Genomic DNA, 22,538 nt, shown 5'->3' on the forward strand with positions numbered 1-22,538 from the left:
CTTCATTTCATAGCTCTGACATCCCACACTCTAAATCTGACATAACTATATCATCCTTATAGTAAACCTGTCACTCACCCACTGAGGCTTAGAATGAAACCCTTAAATCCACCTTGCAGATGTCTGCCCCTGAGCAGCCCGAGTGATGGACAGGACTGTTGAGTTGTCCTTCTTGCAGCAGGGCTGTGGCAGAGCCATGTGGGGAGCTTTCCACAGCAGCTCTTACACGTTGTTGTCAAAGCAGGAGAGTCGTGCTTCCCCTGCCAAGGGTTTGGAGCAGAGGTGCACGGAATCCTCTGCCAGGTCTTCACAGCCACCATCCCTTGGGCTTTTTTCCCAGCTTGGGTCTCTCCTTGTCCCAGAGTTTCACACCCTTGTCCCATTAATTCTTTGTCTTTCTCATCCAGCCTGTCTCTGCTTTGCCAGCCTGCAGTTGTCATCTCATTCCCATTCCTGCTGGAAAATCCCAAAAGCTGGCAGAACTAGGGTTGCTCAGCCCAGGTTTTTGGATGGGAAGAAGCTGTAAAGAGCTGGAAAAAGATTATATTTCACTCACACTGATCTTCCATTTTCCATGTTAAACTTCAGAGTTTATGAAGTTTGGAATTTGGTATTGACTATTATGCAGCAGGGAAGAGTCTGGATAATCTTGTATTTGCTTTCTCCTCCTTTTACAACCCTCCCTGTCCCCCACAATGCTTTTTCCCTTGGTTGCATTTCCATGATTTTGGAATTCCCAAAAGGGTATTTTGGAAAGATTATTTACCTCTCTAGAGTGTCCTTTCTTAACTTCTACCATTGTCTGTTGCTGTCACGTCTGCCCCAGCTTCAGCCCAATGTGATAGAAAAGAATAAAAATATTCAAAAAAAAAAAGTGGGCTTCTTCATGTTGAGTGTCTTGTAGGCTGCCATTGGATTTTAATTTATCACAATAAAAAATCAATTTGTAGCTCAAAACTAGCAAATTTTTTTTTTTAAATTGGCAGTGTCATAGCTGACTTCATACAGATGATTTAGGGGAATTGCTCCGTAATTCGTTACAGATGAAGGGCTCTGCTTGGGTTACTACTGAAAATGATAAGCAGGTTTTTTTCTTCCTCTACTTTATAGCACTCCTTTATATGTTCCAGACATAATATTCCTCAAAAAGTATTGATTTTAATAATGGTATTATTCCAGCCATCAGGAATTCTGCCATTTGAGTAAATTTATCCATGAAGGAGATTGAGTTGAAGGTGGAATATCATTTGAAAAGAATATATCTCACCAAGAAAAATGCAAGAAGGATTTTGCTGTGAGTTTGCACTGTAGATGCAGTCCAATATGGTTCATCTACAGTACTGCAATAGAAATAATAACAATCCTTTCTTATATTCCATCATTCCATGCCAGGGATTACCCTAAAGAGGTCCCTTCATTCCACTTTCCAAGTACTTGTCAGTGTGCTTAGAACATGATAGCAAAAAATTGTATTTAATATGACTAACAGGATGTTCTCCTGTTGTGTGTATGCCAAAAATTGTCATTACACATCGGGTTTGACCCTATTAATCTTATAAATGCACCTTTTTTTTTTAGCTGTCAGACGTTTTCCATCTATCCCATTTGCTTTCTCCAGATTATGTTTGCTAAATATATGCCTTACCTGAGGGATATACATTTTCTTTTAGTTTTTACTGTAAAAAAGACTCTACCATAATTATTGCTGAACACAAGACTTTCTCTACCCAATGCCACTTGAGAGATTTCTTGCTGCATATTACATGAAAATAATTTTTTTTACCATTTGTTCTGTCACATCCATCTTGGTTAGACCTCAATACTGCAATATATTCTTACTTTATTTTATGGGAGCTTTTTTATATTTTCAAAAGCACAATCTTCAGATGGCAAAAATACAAATAATTGCATTGTGTTATTTAATATTCTCCCTTTTGGGGTGGGATGTAGTGATTGGTGATTTGCTAAGAAAGCAACAAATGCCATGACTGTGCATATGGAAGGAAGTGCAGATTTTGTGGAGGCCCAGCATTGTTGTTTAGCTGTTCCTGAGTGTTGTTTTGTTAATCACACACATCAGGCCATCTCCCTGTGATAGCTCAGTGATGCTTCATTAGACCTGGGTGACTAATCTGGGCTCTGTAAAGAGCCTGTAATTGTCTCATTGTTTATTTATGTGGTCATAAATCTCTGTTTACTTGCAGGTTCCTTTCCAAAAATGTATTTGAAACTAATAATTAAATCCTCTGAAATGCTTGGGAAAAGATTTCCTTCCACCTCCGTGCAGTGAGGTGTGTTTTTAAACTCTTGTTGTCTCTAACTGCAAAATGCTGTTGACTTCAATAACAAGCCCCTAAACTGTGAAAAAGAAATGAGATAAAAGCAAGAAATTACTATTTGGCTCTAAGCAACAAATTTTTCCTGTTAAAGTAAATTTTTGTAATTGCATAGATTTGCAATTTGTAATTGCAGATTGCTAGAGGATGCTGTAAAATATAGCTCTCTATGAGGTATTGTATAGATGAATTATTTATCTAGATTCCTCCACTGACCAAAAAGCAGGGGAAATCAGTGTCAGTATCTTGCTTATTTATGGGAAATACCCTAAACAGATGGATTGTAACCCAGTTGATGAGGGTGACAGTCATCTCACCAATTTTTACCTATTTTGTAGCACCCTGAAAGTGAGTTTCATTTGCATTGCCTATTCTCTTTCAGAGATGTTGGCCCCTATCCTTGTTGAAATAAGGCTCTTGGGCCCAGTCTGTGGGATTGTAACATTTCTAAGAATACTCTGGTGGGGTTTTGGTATTTATTGCACAGAAGTATTGCAGTGTGTTACTCATATTTCATGAATTTGATCTGTAGCCATTTTCTTCAGGCTGGCAGTGTGAAATCCAGGAAGGAAAACCATGTGTATAAATACATTTATTTCATTTGGACTATCTATTCTTGTTATCTGTCAGCTCCTCCAACCTCCATTATCTTTGCTAAGGATTTGATGTTATTTTATTATCTTTGAGGGTTTACCTGCCTGAAGTGGTGTTACTCAGTGCCCTCTTACCTGTAGCGTTCTATTAAAAAAATAATTTGTGTCCACAGGAATGGTGATGGTGCTTCTGCTTTAAATCTTAATGACATCCAAATAAATAATACACGTGGTGGGAGGTTATAATCCTGTTGTCCTCAGAGTGTTCTGTTTGACTGAGATCATGTCATGGCTCTGAAATGTTCCAGCCAATATTTTGGATGCCAGCATCTTGCCCATCTTCCTGAACTTCTAAGCTCTCTCGACCTTCCAGTGCAGATTTCTCAAGTTGTTTCTATAAAAGCATTTCCCAGCATATTCTGAGGCTTTATCAGGTTTGTGCTGATAACCCCTGGATTTGCTGCTCTTCCCTATGCAATGTGAGTGATGGTGTTAATTATGCTGATAGATTGCTAACAGGACAGCTAAACTTGGCTGAAAGAGAATTTTAGCAAGATTAAAATTCTCACTGTTGGCAGAAGAGGCCTCGTGTAAAATGTACCAAAGGTACTTCTTGACTTTGCTGGAAATCTGTTGGTTCTGGCATCCCTGACCAGAAATCGAGGTACAGTCATGGGATCTGCAGTTATTCCTTGAAGCACATGTGCTGGAGCAGATGAAATGTCAAACTGTCAAGAGTCTCTTTCACCGAGCGTCTCTGAGGCTTTAAAAATAGAAATAAAAGAAGGAATTAATTTCTCCTGCTCTCTCCTCGCTCCGCAGTGAGCAGGAGAGATGGGGCGAGGAGTTCGCTGAGTTTTGTGTTTGCCACAGGGTGGGATTGACCAGGGGGATGCTGGAGCAGCTCCCAAGGTGGGTTTTGTCCCCTTCATGTCTCTGAAACTTCCCAAAGTTCCCCTCTGTGGCTGATCTCAGGTGCAGCCCCTCTGTGAGCATCTTACCCCAGCAGCTGATCCCACATGAGTCCTCTCAGCTGATCTCCATGACTCTTGTCTCTGGGTTTTACCTGTTTTCCTAGATCCTCTCCTGCAGTTTTCATCTGAGATTTCCTGTGTGCTCTCTGTCCTTGATCTCTTTTTTTTTTTCCTCCCTGCTGTGCTTTTTGCCAGAGTTGTTTCATTTGCAAACATAAATTTGGTTATTGTGTGGAACCAAGTGATGCCAGCTTTGTCTTCCTCTCCAGTCTTGATGTGTCTCTCCAGCCCTCTCCTTGCATGTTCAGCCAACAGCTCAAGCTCAGTGAGGCTAAACCAGGCCATCTAATCCTGACTCCCAGGGGTCTCTCTCTGACCTCCTTTCCAGAGAGTTGAGCAAAATATCAGCATCATCTCGTATTCAGCCCAGTACATTCAGCAGCCTGTTTGGCTGGTGATGTGTTTGCATTGCCACACCCAGGGTACCTGCAGATCTTGCAGAATTCTTCTCACCTGCTCTGAAATACAGCATTTGCTCTCACACTGAGAGTTAAAACCCAGTCCTGCCTCTCTTCATCTCATGTCTCAATTGTTATCCCTTTCTTTGTCCTTGACAAATTTGACTTTTATTTTTGAAATCCATTGTGACTGCCAGGATTGCTGCCTCAGCTTATTCTTTTGATCATGTCACACTTCCCTTTGCATTCCTGGGCTGGATCTGCCTTCTCTCTTTTATCAGCCCATTGCTGAATTGGTTTTTTTCCAGCCTCTTCATGGTTACCTTTATTCTTCATCAGCTTCTGAGAAGTCAATCTATAGTACCAACTTTCACCATTCATTTATTGTTTTCTTAATAAATGACTCCCAGATCCCTTTCTGTCCTACCCATCATCTTTTAGAGGAATTCTTTGCACATATTCATGCTGTACCCCCTTATTTTTTCTTTAAAATAGTCCCATGCTAGAAACTTGTTTTAAACCTGATGATGATGCTGAGGAGCTACTGCATTCCTGCATCCCAGAGAGTCCCAAGGGGCATCTGGCCTTTAGCTCTCAAAGGTTGCAATTTAAATATAGATATATATTATTTAAATTCTATAAATATAAACAATTAAAACTTGCTGGAATTACCTTTTAATTCTTTCTTTCTTTATTTTTTAATCAGTATTGTCTATTTATAGGAACTTCTTTTGTAAGAGTTGTTTGGTCTTGGACCATGCTGAGGACTTGGAAGGGCTGCAGTATTAAAAAATATTGCATACTAACAATAAGGAGCAATAACTGTAAAACAACAAACTCAAATTTTGCACGTAGAGTTGAAAATGGTGACATTTGGGGCCTTTCTTTGTGCATTGTCCACAGCTTCTGCCTGCAGAAGATCCCTCTGAGCTGACTGGGAGTCATGCCCTGCTCCTTGACACTTTCCATCTTTCTGCTTGTAAATATGACCAGTAAAACATGGCATTTACTGTTCTACATGCAATAAATGTGTCTAATTAGAATATGGCAGAGGAGAGGACTTAAAAATCTGTGTATGATTCTTAAAATGTATTTATAGACCCTGGTACTTCAGAAGGGAAACAATAACACATTTCATGGACATGTGGCAGCTAGCAAAATGTAAATGTCAGAAGAACCTACTTCCTTAATTACATCCCTTATTGACTATTGTAATTCACTCATTATTGGCCTTCCAAACTGGGCCCTGGGCAGTTTGGAATGTTCACAGTGCTCCACAGGGATTTTTAATAGCTACAAGCTTCTGGATTTCTCTTCTTTAGATGCTCAGTTTGCTGGATGAGAGTTTTAAAAGCCTTAGGTGTCATGGCAGTGTTGCTGCTGTGGAAAAAAGGAACCCAAAAGGCAAAGTGTGGGTGTGATTGTGCGTATTGTGAAGTCTTGGGAACCTAGAGGCTTGATTTGAGGGCTGAAATTTCACTTCTTCCACCTGGCAAAGGGGAAAGCTCTGATCTAGAGCTGAGTGCAGCCTGCTTGTTGTCAGGATATGCAGAAACTGCCTTGTGAGAGTTCTGACCCTAATGGGCATGAAGATAAAATAAAGCTATTGCAGACACATTATCTAAACTGAAATAATTTGTGCAATTTTGTTGTAGCTGTACTTTTTTCAGTGTGAAAAGGGTAAAAAAGTTGATTGCTTTCAAAAAGGCAGAAAATGAGATTTCATGAGTTTAGTGATAGTCTCATTCGGCCTCCTGATGTTTAATCCAAGCACCCCAGGACTGAGTTAAGAAAGGGAAATGCTGCTTACATGCATTCTGCTTTATGGTATGGAGAATCTCACTGTTACATAGTTATAACAGTGATAAATAACACTTCCAAACAGTAAATATTAGGAATATTAATGTATCCCCAATTACCATTTGGCTTCCATTGCGTATGGGGGCGGGTATTCTGTCTATAGAACTGTTGTAATAAAAATTCCTATGCCAATACTTCTAGTTTTTACTAATTTCAATGTTTGGTATGCTTAACCAAAATTTGGGATGGATTTTGCTAAGTTGTTGAAAGTCAGTGTGTTTGTTGTTCTGGATCCTGTTATATCGTGGAGCTGCACAGCTCTCCCCTATTGTCCCATGACAATAAACTCCAAGTATACAGTTATGTTGGGATTTTTTTTTCCCCTGTGTTCACTACCCTTTTGTGATCCAGATAAATGAATCTCCAGCAGAGCCACATTGCTTTTTCTCCAGCTGCAATTTAGTCTTATAAGAAGAGCACCCAAAATACAGAGTTGCGTGCAAGTCCTGGTGGTTTTAAGCCAGGTTAATGCATCACACAGTAGAAGAAAATTTCAGGCCCATTTTCAGCACACCTGGAATTACAATGGCAGGATTTCAGACTGCTTGGGAAAGGATTTAGCAGGAGAAGTGCTGACATAATAATAGCACAGGCAGCTGAGATGCTCTGAAACCTCCCTGGAGAGCAGTGGGGGACATTCAGCAGGTGCCAGAACAGAAAGTTACATCCCCCTTTGAAATCCACTCTTTTTTTTCCTGGAGATAGCTGGGAAGCTTTACACCCCAGGAGTGCTGGTGATTTTCCCTCCTATTCAGAGCATTTTTATCTGGTGGGCTGCTCTGCAATTCTGTGTTTGCCCTGGTAGGAGCAATAGCACTGTCACTGCTCCTGAATTCCCGTGCTGCCTCGCAGGCTCTCCTGTCCTGGGGGCAGATGAAAGGGGGGCAGGTGTCCTTCACTGTCAAGGATAATTAGAGGGGGAAACTACAGGAGAGGATTGCTTTTAAATGTAGATGGAGTTTGCAGGGTGATTGTGATAGATACTTACTGAAGTAAAGTCATTGGGTGATGTTCTGCCTTCAGGAACACAGGGAAGTCAGCAAGAGCATTGTTCACTCTGGTAGTCCATGGGGATGAGTAAACACCTTTTTTATCCCTCTTAGTTTATGTAATAGGGTCCCTATGGAAGGAGAAGAGGAAAGGCCACTGCCACTGGATGCCAAACACAAATACCTGCTTTCATCCCTCTCTTTCAGTTGAGCAAGCCATAAATTTCACATACCAGTAGATCTTTGCTTAGTACAAGAACAACTGCTCATAAAAGTTGCCTTCCCAAATGAGATCCCTGTGCTGCTGACCTTTCTGGTGGGTGCTGTGTGTGCTCAGCATGTGGCAGCCCATGTGTCAGGGGAGCCCAGGGGCTGGAGCAGCATCTCCCGAGGTGCTCCCAGCACGTGGTTGCAACTGTGGAATTACAGCAGTGCCTCTTGTGTCCTTAAATTGTAGCATCCTACCTCTCTCTGCTGTTAATACTTCCTAATCCTTTGTGGTTCCCATCCTCATTCCACATCGTGGTACTCCCAGTGAAACAGGCAGCAGCATTCCTGCTGGCTTTAAAGGCAGCACTGTGAATAGGTGAGGCAGAACACTAATTAGTTGGAGTGCCCTGACATTTAAAGCAAATAAGAAATCTGGGTATCTAAAAATACTGCATATGGCTCCCAGCCCTGGCTCTGCATAGCTCAAAGTACTTTTTTTTTTTTTTGCTTTTTAGGTAGTCAAAATACAGATTCAAATCCAATTTTTTGATTATGTCCTTGCTTTTAAAAAGGCTGAGTTGGTTTGTAAAAGGTTTTATGTGCAGCCTTCTGTGGTCTTTAATTAGCCAAATGCTTTCCTGTGAGTGACGCAGGAATTTGGGAGTATTTTAAAGTGCAAGGCATGCGTGAGCATAACCTGTGCATGCACAGGGCTCAGTGCTGAGCAGTGCTGGGAGTGCAGGAATGAGTAAGTTCAGGTTTGATGGGGAGAAGAGAAGACAAGATGTGTGCAGGAGCTGCAGAGGGGCGAGAGTGAAAGGAATAAGTAGGAAACAAGGCAGCATCCCCAGCTGTGAAAGGCTTTGCTGCCTGCATTTCAGTAAAAGGCGAGGGCAGCACTGCCGGGGAGCTTTTCTGAAAGGCAGATCCTGTGTGTGACACCCGTGGCCAGGACAGGAAAGCAAGGCAGGGAGAGAGAAAAGACAACAGAGTTGATCTGTGCTCTCAGCTGTGTGGTCAGATCTGAGTGTGGAGAGTTAATCAAAGTTTGCTTTTGGAGATTTCAATTAGCAGCAGAAGACTAAAACCAAACATTCATCCTGCTTTACATGAAAATGAGCAGGGAAGAAACAACTCTGGGCATTACAATGTGCAAGTGGGAGCTGTAGGGATTGCTGTTGGAAGGTGTCAGGGCAGAACTTAAAAACAGTGTCCACTGCCTGAGTTAAAATATAGAACTCCTGGAACACGATGTGCCAAGCCCCTGCCAAGGGCAGCTTCAGGAATTCCTACCTTGGGATAATGCAAGGGCAAAAGAAAAAGAAAATAGAGCAAAAAATCACCTGCAAGTTCTTTATTCTGCTTTAGAATCTCTTTGAGGTTTGCCTTTTACATTTTATTTTATTCTTATCTTAGGGCTCAAGTGCTGCACACACACTTGTCATGTTGCTATGGATGGTTTATATCCGAGGAGAAGTGTCTGCTGTGGGACCTGAACAAATGAAGGATTTATTGATGAATGATCCCATTTATGGGATTGTCTGAAGCTTGCTTATACGTGCAATTGTAACTCAGAGGAAGAGGTTTCCTCTCTTTTTTTCTGTAGGAAAACGGAAAACAAAATGGTTTGGTCTTTATGGCCAGGATTGGTTGTTCATGATGCTGTTTCTGGATAGTAAAGCTCATCACTACAGGATTGTCTTTGGTGACATACAGGTGCCCCAAGTCCATCACCAGCCACTGAAAGCAGTCTATCATTGTCTTCTTGCTTCTGTACCTTGGTTAATTTCTGCTTGTGAAATCACTTCTGTATTTGAACGATACCAAGATGGTGTCATGTGAAATCCTCAACTGTTTTGCATCATTTTCAACTGGCTCATGAACATAACATACTGCTTGTACACAGCTTGTGAATTCATAGAATCCTTTTCTGCTCTCGTTCTTCCCTGTACCTGTGCTTTCTCTCAGCTCCCTTTAAAGTCTTACTAAATTAGGGAGAGTATCTGGGAGATAGATAGATAAAAATAAAATAAATCCCTCTTGTCCTTTTTCCCCTTTTCCAGTAAAGTTTCTTACATTGTGCAAGTGGATTTATGGTCCAAGGAAGTTTCTGTTTGATGACTACCCAGTGCAACTTAAATTTGAGTATGGTTTTTGTGATCTTTTCAAGCTCTGCTTTATAGGGGTTGCATGAGAAATCAAGAGAATCAGTGGCTGCCTCTCACTGAGGAGTTTTTCAAATCACAGGCTACAAGAAGAGGGTGGCTGGTAATGCTTGCTGAATCTGAAGCAGTTAAGATCTGAGACAGCTAAAGCCAAAAAAATTACTTTCAAATCTCCCAGGAGTTGTATGAGAGAATTGCTTGTGCTGTTCATGTAAATCAAAAGCATTTCAGGAGGGTGAGGAATATTGGTGTAAAGGAACAAAAGAATCTTGTAAAAAGTAAGGGCTTCTCAAAGGACATTCACAAGCTCTAAAGATGAACACAGTAAAAATATGGAGCAAACTGTCTCATTACAGAATATTGTGCTCCCTCAAATTCAGGATTTAATCAATGAGTCTCACAGAGTCTATCAGGAAAAAATACAAGGCGTGGTCAAAGGTGCTGCACTTGAGCTGTATGGAAGCTTTGGCTTGAGAGTAGAGGGCAATACTGGGATATTTATGGCTGTTTTGATCCACTGACCATTTTGGTCAGAGGGTGCTGAGGTGGGAGCTCAGGGGGAATACACTCAGATGTGTTACAGCCCTGGGAATCCCACAGTGGCCACTGAGCAGCTGCCATCCCAAAGATTGTTACAACGACTTAGAGGCAAGGGCTGTTCCTTGTACAGCACGCTGAAACAGTGAGATGGCAGCATCAAACAATGCCCTGCAGCCTCTAAGTGCTCCTTGCTGTTGGAATTTGGGGCATGTTGCACTGCTGAGCTGATGGGACCATTGCCTTCAATAGCAAGGATGAGGTCTGCTGCTTCTTGGTTTTGCTGTGCAAATCTTTTGCTTTAACCATCCTGATAGAGCAATGGCTGTGTCAGATGCAGTACAATAAGGAAATGGTACAAGACTCATGGGAAGCCCAGCATCTCAGCTTCATCGTAGCACATCTGTCTTTCCAAAGCTCTCTGAAAATGCTTCCTTGCCCTTTAGGATTTTCTTTGTCCTGGAACAAAATTTGCAAGTGCATATTTAAAAGATAACTTGGGCTTCATAGTAATTGGACAAGGGTTTTGGGTTTTAGCTACTTTCACTCCTGATACAATAAAAAATTGAAAAGCCTTTGAAGTGAAGATGGGAAATTGGCCATATGTGTGTTCCAGTTTTGTTTTGCCCCTTTCCAAATTCATATATCTAATAAATGGATCTTCTGCATGAGCAACTTAGCATTTGCTTCTGAAGACCATGACCAATAACTAAATTCATATCTGGTCTTTGTCAGACATTATTACAAATTATGAGAGCTGGACAGAAGTTTATTACCTTAGTGCTGTTCTCTTTTCACAAATTAGGTTCTCGGAGCACCCAGCCAGCTCAATATCAGAGATCCATTCATCACAATTAGGCTGCTGTGCTGGCAGAGCCATGTCCTGCTGCCTTAATTGACTCTGGGGTTGGGGACAGGGCCACACCAGCTGAGAGCATCACTGGGTGTGTCTGTCACAGAGGCACCCACAAGGGCACTCGCCCCTGCTCTCTTTGGAATTTCCCACTCTGGCTCCCCAGTTGAGATAAAGGCAGCAGCAGGATGCTTTTTTCATCAAGCAAAGGGAATGCTGAGGATTAATTTGGATTTTTTTTGGCCCAAGTAACCTTTTAAGCTCTTTTTTCCCGAGTCCAACCAAACAGGCTCTTACCTGGGGTGCTCCTGGGAAGTACTTGCCTTTATTTAGGATAGAGTGTACAGGCAGAGCTTAGTGTAGCCCTGGACTTGAGCAGGTTCTTATCCTCACACAGGATCTTGCTCACTGACTCTCTCCCTCCTGACTCAGCTGCTAAGCTCAGGAAGTCACATCATCTGGGTTTTTTTGCTTCAGTCTCCTCGGCTGCAGGAAGAGAATAGCTCTTACGAGTTTGTTATTGTTATTAAAAGGAAATTAAATTTACACTTCTCTGGGTGCTGTGCTGTGTCACAGCCAGACGGCTGCCCCCCTGGAGGGACTGAGGCTGCAAGAGCTGGGGCTAAATCTGTTTTGATTCTTCTCTTTATCAGCACCATATTTCATGTGCCCCTTTGTGCTACACAGACCAAGCTTTGATCTGCATATAATCTCAAAGTGAGCTTTTTGTGCCAAGTGTTTTTATTGCAGAGCTTGTGCAACGAGACGCCTTTTAGTAGCTGCCACTTGGAAAAGTCTTTCCTCAGGTTATTGTCTGCAAAATCAGTGTGTGCGGAGGAAGCACGGGGATTAGACAGATTTATTTTCTTCTCATTGTGGAGCCATCCCTACAGGCTGCCATCTGAGAGGGCCCTTCAGGCTTGGGGAACACTCTGGAGGTTACGTTTTCCTTTTCTGCTCCTATTCTTGGGGTGGGGTATTTTTGCAGAAGGAAAGCCCATAATCTGTTGTTCAGCCTACATTCCATGAGTGGCTCTGGCTCAAACAGATTCAGGACTGCACTGTTCATGTTCAGTCTCCTTCAGGGGGAAGGGTTCAGCCCCCACTCCATTTTTTTTTCAGTTTTTTTCAGTTTATGCTCTTTTGTGACCAGGACTGATCATCTTGGCCAGTGCTGGGAAATGCCTCCCAATACTGAAATCTCCATAACTGCAAGAGGTTTCCAGTGGGTTTTGCTTTTCAGGTTTTCATACATGACGTTTCTTTTTGAAAGCTGAATTGCAATGCTGTTTTGTTTCAAAACTCCTTGCTCTTCTTGTAGGAATTCAGTATTGTGATAATTTGCTAAGCCTAAACTCTACAGCTCTCTTCCTTTCCTAGATCAAACCTGATAAAATTTTCCACATGTTGCAGTAAATGTTTATATAACAGATTTTTTTGGGCTATCAAGTGTTTCCTCACACTAAGCACTATCACATTTAAGGCAGATTACAGTGATCTGTCATATATTGTTTGTTCTGTCCCCTCTCCATGGACAAGTGACTGAAGTGTTCATGACAGTGGGGAAGGGCTGTCAGATGGGAAATAAGATGTTTCTCAGTCACCCTGTGCTGTGTCCAGTAGTAATTTGCAGGGAATTTGAAGTTGTTGGCAGCTGTAGCTCAGAAATAACACTGAGCTGTCTCCTCTCTGCTATTTCACATGAAACTGAGAATTTTTGCAGTGGTTGTTTCATTTCCCCATCTGCTCATCCCCTGCCTTATCTCATGAGGCTGATGTCTTGCCACCCCATCTGCCATCCAAATACCAAGTTCCAGAAAAGAACACGAGAAAGTTTGTGATGCAAATGCAATTTATTGATGTGGTTTTCATTTCACTCTGACATTTGAGACTGTTGACTTTTCCTCCAAATTGTGTGTACACAGTCCCACTGAAATGCACTTTTCTCTAGAGGGAGAGGAAGTGAAAGGGTTCACAACTGCTTGAGAGATATCCATGCACCTTAATGGGTACCAGGGGGAAAAAAAAATCTATGTCAGGAAGAGGTTTCGGGTGTTTAGGTGGTGTTTTTTTACCTGTCTACATAAAGGGACTGCTGTCCATCTCTTAAAACTTACAGAAGTTACAAAACTAGATTGTAATCTGCAGTAGAGAATTCAGGTGTTTCATGTCATGGAATGGTTGGGGTTGGAAGGGGCCTCAAAGATCACCTCATTCCAGCCCTGCTGCCATGGGCACCCACAGGACTGTGGGATGTTTATGATAGGAATGAGCAGCTGCACTCCACCTCTGCTAAGTGCATTTTAAGGGAGCAGCAGAGGAGCACTGCAGCACAAACACAGCAATTAAGGAAATGCTTGTGGTGTGTTGTTGTCCCCCATGATCCCTTCAAATATCAGCTGAAACAAACAGGAATTGTAAGAAAATGGTCATGAGGAGCATTGGACCAAGTGCTGCATGTTGAGCCCTGTTGAGGAGCACAGCAGCCTCCTGGGTGCAGTGAAGGAGAACCCTCTGTGCCACCCAGTGTTTTCTTGCAGCAGGGAGGTAAAATTCACCTCTGAGCCACTCACATCTTCTGCAACCCACTGTTTTCCCTGGATGTGTTGCAGTAAGTAATGGTCAATGTCCTGCCACACTTGGGGCTTGCTGAGCTTCTTGATGTAAGGCTTTACCATTCATTTTCCCTGTTGGCTTCAATTGGCTTCAATTTCTGTGATTTTTTTTCCGTAGTCTTCCTAAATAGAAAGGGCCCGGTTTCCTTATGTGCTGCTGGGCAGTCCCAGTTGGAATACAGGGAACTTGCAGCACGGCTGGAACTATGGCCCATGAAGTTATTTTATTATGAATCCATGAAGGACTCTGCAGTTTGGTGGGTAACTGAGATGTTCAGGGAGATTACACAGGCAAAATGTTTTATTGCTTATTCCAGTGTGAATAGGCAGGAATAGGCTTGGTCCTTGTGTATCCCACATCCCAGCATCCGTAGTGGAGCTCCCAGCTGATCCCAGCTCTCTGAAACCAGGCTCAGCTTGCTCCAGGTGAGAGGCTGTGCAACCCCAATCCCTGTGAGACCTGTCCTGGTGGATGTAATACTGTGTGGAACAAACCTCCTGCTTGTGGTGGGGCAGCTTTTCCAGGAGGATTTGCAGCTTGCAGGATATTTTGTTGTTGTTGTTGTTGTTGTTGTTGTGGCTCTTAACACTGTGCCCCAGGCTCCACTAAATAGACAACCTCATTAAAAGAGAAATAGCGATAGTAAAGCAGTGACTTTCTCATGCCATCTAACTCACATTTTTGACATGATTGCTGGACCCTCCGAGTACTTAATTGATTGACTTAATTGATTTAGTGGCACTGGAGGCTACAGCATGGAAATAAAGGGGCAAGATGAGGATAAGGGGTGAAAAAATTTATGATAGGTGCCAAGCAGCCTGAGGGAAATTAGAAATGCTACAGATCTCAGAGGCAGCTAAATCAATTCAGTGTGATGTACAGGGAGCGACCTGGGGGAAGAGGAGAAGCAGGGGGTGGAATGGAGAAAAGGAGAGGAAACAATGGCTGGTGGGAGAGACCAGAGTAAACTTCAGGGGAAGAGGAAAGGCAGCAGGCTTGGTGCAGATGGGTATTTTGGACTTTTGAGTTTAACACCAGGCAAAAACTTCTTAGTATATGAATAAAATATAACAATGCCGTTATGTTTAGCCTAAGGAAAAGAACTCATGCATCACATGAATGTCTTGTTACCCAGTTTGAGACTTTATCTGTGCTTCCATTTAAAATCTCCAACATTTGCAACACTGACTAAAGTCACAGGAGACCTAAAATAATTTGGAGGCTGTGGATTTTGTTAACAACTGAAACTTAAATGTTAAAGTACTTTCTAATCTCTGCAATATGTAATTGACTGTGTTGAACCATAATACAAATTAAGTCTTCTCTATAATTTGTTCTGTCGTGCTGCAGTGCTCCAAAACAATTTGGTACCTCACTTAAGGATTGGTAAATGGTTTGTAGCAGCTCTCAGCACAGAGTAAAAACTTCAAATAATGTGTGACGGAGTCCATGAGTATTGGCATAAAGGAGTGTCAGAAACACTCCTGAGTTGAGAAATAATTATTTTATGTGCTTGTGGCCACTAGTAACAGGATTCTGATCTTGCATTTTACAGTGGTGAATCTCTCCTGACTGCAACAGGAGCCCCATTTCTGCTGTGCAGGAGCAAAAATTCAGATACTCAGTAAATAATGCTTAGAATGGATCATTGGAATATGTAGAAAGGACACATGAGGTGAACTGAGGGCTGTGAAAACACAGGGGTGTTTATATCTACATTTGAGTGCAGATGTGTGTGTGCACCATTGCGTTTCACATGTGTGTTGTAACTCAGTGTCCCTCAGACAAGTGAAAAGCTCTCCCTAAACGCTCCATCCAGTAAAATACAGAAAAGGATAATTGCAGTCACCTTTACTTAATTTCTATTTCTATTGATACGGCGTGTAAAATATCATAACCACTGGAAACATAACGATTTTTGAACAGTGAATGTGGATTCCCAAATAAATTGGAGCATCTCCATCTTCTCTCTTACCTTGTGGGTGATACTCTTCCATGGTAGAACAATCTTCAGATTTAATTCCATGAGGAAGGCATCTGATCACAGTTTAATTTCAGTGCAAAACGCTGCCTGGCAATCAATAAAGCGATGTCAGAGAACTTTGATTTAATAGGAGCCAGAGATAACGTTCCCTGTCATATGCAGAATAGAGAGATGGGAACATTTCATTTCATCCTAACAGATAGCATGTAACTTGGTTTTCAAAAAAACCTAATAAATCAATATCCCTGTATTATCTAAGTAAGATCCCATCATTAATTTTAAACGCTCAACATGTCAGGAGAGTCTGAAGTGCACCTTCAGCTGAGCCCTGTTCTGCCTGCAGTCACTGGCAACACTTAACTCTGCCACGAGCAAGCAATCTTGATACGGGGACATTAAGAGCCATTTACTGTGAAATGAAAATGAAACATGTCCAGTCTTTTGTTTTATATGGAGCCATCCATCTCCTGCAGGCTGCCCCTCCTTTCAGATCCCACTCCCTGCCCTGCAGCAGCCCCGTCACTCGCGCTGCGCACCCTCAGCCTTTTCCCTGCCGCGCACAGGCATCCTCCCTCCTCCTGCTTTTTAAAGCTTTAACTTTCTCTTTTTTAAACTCCAAAAATAACTGCTTGTTTAGAGATTGCCTTGATGCCATGCTGGTTTTCAAGATGTGCTTTTTCTCAAAGCCAGCAGGAATCTGGACCTCCAAAGAATTCTCTGCGAGGCTTTGCCTGCTCTCAGAAATAGCATTATCCCTAGATGATACAAGAGTAGGTCAATATATCAGAAGGTAGAAATTGAAACTAATAGAATGTTTTAGATAAGCTTTACAAGGAAGTGGAAATACTTCTCTATTACTTTGATAATAAAATGCTGTTTAGTGCAAAGTGTGAAAGATTCTGGCACTACAAGAGATGCTTCTAAGAGCTTCAGATTCATGTCCTGACTCTGGACAGAGTTTTGCTCACACAGTTAAAATTAAGTCTTTTTATTATTACAATTCACCAAAGTGGGATTTTAAATAAAATGTGGACTTTAGCATTCAGCATTGATTTCCAGTTGAAAAATTACATTTACATTCATTTTCTGAGGAAAATAAGTGCTTGGAGCTGTGTTACTCCTTGATGTGAAGTCTCTTGCACTGGCTGTTGCTGATTTTTGTGGAGATAAAGCAGGTCTGGTACTGATTCCTAGAGGTATTGGAGATCTCAGCTGGAACTCTGCAGATCAGCCTGGCCTGGGAGTCACCCTTTGTGAAGCTACAGGTTTCTGCAGCCCCTGCTTATTTTTGTACCAAGAAATACTGATTCTATGCCTGGGATGCTGTGCAGGTCGTAGCTAGGTAATACATTTATTATTTAATTATATTTCACTTAAAGATACTTAGAAAAATCATCAGTGGAAGCTTTTAGTCAATCTACAAAAGCAAGTCAGATTTAGATTTTGAGGAAAAAAGAGGCTTAAAGAGTTAAGATATTAATTGGTTTTCATATCAGAATGTGTTGGGATCCAGATAAAGTGGTGAAGGAGAGTAATGCTGCTTTTTAATCAAACATTCTGATGGATATTCTCTACTGTTGTTTGGTTTTTTTTTAGCTACTCCAGCATCACCACGCAGTTCATGAAATTTCCTACATTGCAAAGGATATCACAGACCACCGAGCGTTTGGATACGTGTGTGGAAAGGAGGGAAATCATAGATTTGTGGCAATAAAAACAGCCCAGGCAGTAAGTATCAAATCACTGTCATTTTCTGCCATGTAACTCAGCTGAAAAGCCATTTGTAAGGAGCTGTTCAAGAGGCTGGTCTTGGGTTGTTTATGATTGTGCTAAACTGGTCACAAGTGTCTGTGTGGATCTTAAATAGCAAATTAATGGAACCAGCTTGGGCAGAAGGGAATGTGTTTCATTGTTCCCAATTTTTTAGTATGTGTTTTGTTATAATTAATTATTGTTTACCTTTCTTGCTAAGCTAGACTGGATGAAGAAAAATTTGCTTATGTTCCTATACTCATGAAAACCCACATTGTGTGTAGTCTACTGTAATTTCAGTGGATGAGAAACCACTAATAAATATGCCTTTACATTAATCCAAGTGCCTTTTATATTCATAATGCTTTTTATATTCATAACTATAATTATCATTAATTTTCAAGCATAGTTAGTTCAGCGGGAATTAACCCAGGCCTGGGTGCTGAGATAGAAATTAATTCTATATTAAGTTTCATTGTGGAGGTGCTCTATCAGCAGGATGGGATAAGAGGTGTTTATTTTCCCCTAGAGAAATTCTCCACCCTGTTTTTGCTTCCTTAGGCTGAACCTGTAATCCTGGATTTGCGGGACCTGTTTCAGCTCATCTACGAACTGAAACAAAGGGAAGAAATGGAAAAAAAGGCACAAAAGGACAAACAGTGTGAGCAGGCGGTATACCAGGTACACCAATAAGCTTAGACTACTGCCACCAAAATTTGGGTTTGGAGTTTCTGCCCCAAGTTGCTCCAGAGAGGCTCTGAGCATCCTCAGCACTTGTGACAGCAGTGGGTTTGAGCAGTGCTGGCTTCCCAAGGAGCAGCGTGAGCCCAGCAGCCATCCTGAGCCCAGCCTAGGATTAAACTGAGCTGAAAGCTGTGCCTGGGGTGTGCTGAACCTGGTTAGCAGCTGGAAATGATCCCCTCATTTCCTGCTTAGTGTTTCTTCTCATTCAGAAGGAAAACTTTAATGAAGGGTCGGTGTTGTAAGCCAGGTTTTAAGTGTTGTAAGCCAGGTTTTAAGTGTTGTAAGCTAGGTTTTAAGTGTTGTAAGCCAGGATTTAAGTGTCTCATACTTTAGGGGAGGTTCAATATACTTCTGAATGTGTGTGTTTGAATGAAGTCAAACAAGGTGCAGATTGTTAAACTCGGATGGAACTTGAATAAAGTTACTTTGTACCATAATGTGACTTTATCTGTATCCTAAAGAAAGAAAACTTTGAACTTACCTGCCCATTTTGCTTATTCCTTTGCTGTCCTTTAATTTCTGAATACAGTTCTTTTATCTCTGCTGTTTATGTTCTTTGCTTTTACTGCCTGTCCTCTTACTTTGCTGTAGACAATTTTGGAAGAAGATGTAGAAGATCCTGTATACCAGGTAATTTCTGAAGCTGTATGGCCTTGGAGTTTCAGAAATGACTAGATACACGTTATCTTCCAACACAGCCAAAAACTTGAACAAGATGTTTTGAAATTTACTGAGAGAGGTCTTGTGAGAAACCTTTAAAACCTCCACAGAAAGTAGCATATTTAGAGATGAAGCTGTAAGTAATAACACAATATGTCTGTATAGAATGGAATGTTTCAGTTGGAGTATAGAAATATTAGATGAAATATGTCATGAATGCTGCTTTAAATGTGGCTTGTGTATCCGGATTTTAAGTTTGAAAATGAGATTTGTCATCATTTTTTAATATAAACTCTTAACTGAAAAGGGAGCTACTCTGAGAATTAGGGAAGGTGGCATCTTGTCCTCATAGTTATAAGTTGACATTTTGTTTTCTGTGGAGCCAGAATTAATTCAGAGGGTGAATATTTGGGGAAAAAAACCCCAACAGTAGCATTGATGTTGTAACACACTCCCTTGTTGGTGTTTCAGCTACGATTTAATAATAGATCTGAAATTTAAGTCCTGCTCCATCCAAGAAAAATGTCTGGGAGCAAAGATGATTATCAGAAATGTGTCGATATATTCATGTCCAATACCCTGCTGAGTGTGAAGAAGAAAAAGATGTAATTTCATTCTCATGTTTTTGTGCTGAAGCAAAATATGTGATAGTTTACTTTTTTTTTTCCTGGGGATTCTGTGTTCTTCCACTTAGGCATATCAGTGGGAGTCACACTGAAAGGATCCAATTCAACCATTAGTGAATATTGAACAGTGCCTAAGGTGCAGCAAGGAAGATGATAAGAGTCAGGATGCCCTAAATTACTGTTCAGCTATTATAATGTCAGAAGTTTTGTTCTGTACTCTTCACAATAAAGCAAGAACCTGAAAATGAAAAAGTGTTGTGCCAGCCTTTTGCCACGTGGCCTGTGCCACGCACACCAGCCCATTCTCCCAGCTTGGATTTAGCACTTTTATTCATAGACAATAAGTATATGTGGAAATAATTGCTATTATGTAAAAGAGGCAAAATTCACGTTGCCTTCAGAAAATTAATACTGGGCCACAGGCAGTCTCCCTGGCGAGGAGGAATTAGAGAGTTGCTCTAATGATCATTAAGAGGAGTTTTAGGCCTGTTCATGAAATATGAAACAGCCTATCCTGGTGCTTCCCAACAAACCAGTTGTCCTGCTGCCAGCCTGTGCTTTGAAGTTGTTTCTTTAATGCCTGCCTTTGTTTTGACGTGGAATTCCAAACGGCCTTTTTCCCTTCTGTTTCATCTCTGACTGTCCCTCTCTGGCGCTGCTGCCATAGTACATTGTGTTTGAGGCTGGACACGAGCCCATCCGTGAGCCTGAAACGGAGGAAAACATTTATCAGGTATAAAACCTCTCCCCTCGCTGAAAGTGCATCTCATACATAGCTCATAGCTCGTAGTTTTCATCCATCACCAAAACTGTCTTGGCATTTCATTCTGGTGACATTATCTGCCCAGTCACAATGTGATTTTTCTGTTGTTTGTCATATCGGCTTCTGCGAATTGATATTAACTTTGTCGACTCACAAACTTTTGAGTACACCATATGAGGTGATAAATGGAGATTCTCTTTTTTTTTCTGTTAATTTTTTTGAAATTTTTTACACCTATTCTGAGAAACATGCCGAAGATGTTTCGTTGGCAGGCCGTGCAAGCAATTCCTAGAAATTTCCGTGGTGCTGCTCTTGTTTCTCTTGTCTAACCAAGGAAATAACTGAGCAAAACCTCAGAGCTCTCAAGAGATATCCCCCCCAGACCAGGGAAACTATTTTCAGAGTGCATATGTTATGTTAAAGCCCAAGCTCACATTCTTCACACTGACAAAAAGCTGCATTGAAAGCAATATAAAATAATCTTTTGTCGTTCAATTTATCCTCAAGGGATCGGTACGAGGTTTATTAAAATATAATGTAATTCATTTTGTATCACATACTAGAGGCAAATCTGAGGAATAGACAGAGATCTTTGTGTGCTGTGAGAAAATTGTGATTCGAGGAAATTGTTCAGTGTGCAGGGGAAGGAGTTTCAAGCAGTGATTAAGCATTTCATCCAGCTGGACTAGAGGTTGATCTGCTTATAGGAAAAGATTGTAAGGTAGGCAGGAGCAAGGATAGAACAAAAAGGAAAAGCATTAAGTAATGAGAAAATGTGGGAAGATAATAGAAAAAATGAGATGCTAGTGTAGCTGTAAGCTAAAATAAAAAGCTGATTGGGAAAGAGAAATACAAGTTAAATGTTAGAAAACAACATCTTAGAGATGCCATCAGAAGGTCATTAATATAAGATTAATTTAATTTCTCCCTGCTGCTCCCCTGGCACCATGCACACTCAAAAATGCAGCTTTTTGCATCTCCACACCAAGACATGCAAAGCTCTCACTCAAGGTGAGAGTCTGCCTAAGGCTGAATATTTTCAGCGTTGAAAGTTTGACTATTATCAGCAAATGTTAAAAAATTGCTAGTCTAGTTGTCAGGTTTGTGCTAGAAACAAAAATCCCATGAGAACTAGATTTGAGGGGGGAAAATGGTGATTGTTGTTCATCAAAGTGTGGAGCTTTTAGTGACACTTCAAAGAATTAGAAGGTGGAAGGAGGCAAAATGGGACTGTTGCTCCCAGTGTTTGCAGATCTTCCAGCAGTCATTTGTGGGTAGGGAAGAAGTTGGAACTGTGTTCTGAGGAGTAGCCCAGAGAACTGCAGGACTCCTTGGGCAGTTTCTTTTCCATAAAATGGAAATAGAAGGTGAAAAGCAGGTAGTGAGACCTTGTCTCATCTCAGGGTACTGCTGTTACTGTCCTCTAAGTCACCAGAGAATTGCTCAAGCCTTCATTTGACGGCATCTGGATGTGATGAAGTGTTTCCTCCCACAGTGGTCACAGAAAACACCTGTGATTAATGTGCCATACTCTGGATCTTCACAGTCTAGCATTGTCCTCTGTGTTTACTACCTGAGCACAGCAAATGCTGAACTGGGGAGTGGAGAGTCATTTTTTGGTCTCTCTGTAACTGGTGGATGCTGAGGTGTCCCAGCTGCAGACTGGCCCATAGCCATGAGCTTCCCAGCTCCCACGGGCTGCCTGAGCTCTTGGCCTCCACAAATATGGGCCTCCACACCTCAGATTTTACACTCAGATGCTGGCAGAATTGTTTCTCTTACAAGATCTTGGTAATCTCACAATCGTCAGGCTACTGTTAAAAACAAAATTGAGAAAGATCTTCTTTTATATTTTTTGGTGCTTTTGGTTGATTGGTTGGTTTTTCGTTGGTTTTTTTTTTTCCTTTTAAATTTGATGCATATTTGTGGCAGCTTCTATTATTTACTGTGAAGCCTTTCCCATAGCAGAGATTGTTAAACATATATCTGCTCAATAACCTCACACAGCCTTGCTTCAGCCTCACCAAACCTTTCTGCTGGTGCTGCTCTGGCTTTTCATTTGCTGGCATGCAACAAATTCACTTCTCCCTTGGTGGAAGAGATTCCCAGCCCATGGGGAATTGCAGATAAAAGATACGAGCAGAAAGTGACAATTTCTATTTCTTTTTAGCATAATAGAGGTCACAACTTTCTTTTTAAGCATTCTTTTCTCTGTCTGTCACCTTTCTTTGATATATTACCCCAAAGAGTGTCTGTGTCTGCTTTTCTAATATTGTCTGTGTAAGTTGTTATAATTTGTTAGGTAAGGACTCAATCACTGAGCACATACCAACCCTCAGATTGCTTAATAGCAGCTCCTCTGCTGCCTGGTGTTCTGGAGAGGTGGAGATGGGATTTTGGGAGGTGGTTTGGTGTTTG

At 41.4% G+C, this 22,538-nt stretch overlaps 1 protein-coding gene across 15 annotated transcripts in view; it reads left to right on the top strand.

Annotated features, from left to right (window-relative positions):
- The window catches only part of DAB1 (DAB adaptor protein 1), a 414,794-nt gene that overhangs the window by 361,247 nt on the left and 31,009 nt on the right, over positions 1-22,538 (top strand). For 12 of the 15 annotated variants that reach the window (XR_010784065.1, XM_066555483.1, XM_066555486.1 and 9 more), the window contains 4 exons: positions 17,172-17,303; positions 17,889-18,008; positions 18,663-18,701; positions 20,025-20,090. Coding sequence is in view for 13 of the 15 variants with exons in the window: in XM_066555483.1 (XP_066411580.1) it covers positions 17,172-17,303; positions 17,889-18,008; positions 18,663-18,701; positions 20,025-20,090 (357 nt within the window). In the remaining 2 variants the exon portion in view is untranslated. The remainder of the gene's footprint in view (positions 1-17,171; positions 17,304-17,888; positions 18,009-18,662; positions 18,702-20,024; positions 20,091-22,538) is intronic. The other 3 variants (XR_010784066.1, XM_066555494.1, XM_066555495.1) reach the window with 1 other exon arrangement.

The sequence above is a fragment of the Molothrus aeneus genome, chromosome 9 (assembly GCF_037042795.1).
Source record: "Molothrus aeneus isolate 106 chromosome 9, BPBGC_Maene_1.0, whole genome shotgun sequence".
Classification (NCBI taxonomy): Eukaryota; Metazoa; Chordata; class Aves; order Passeriformes; family Icteridae; genus Molothrus; species Molothrus aeneus.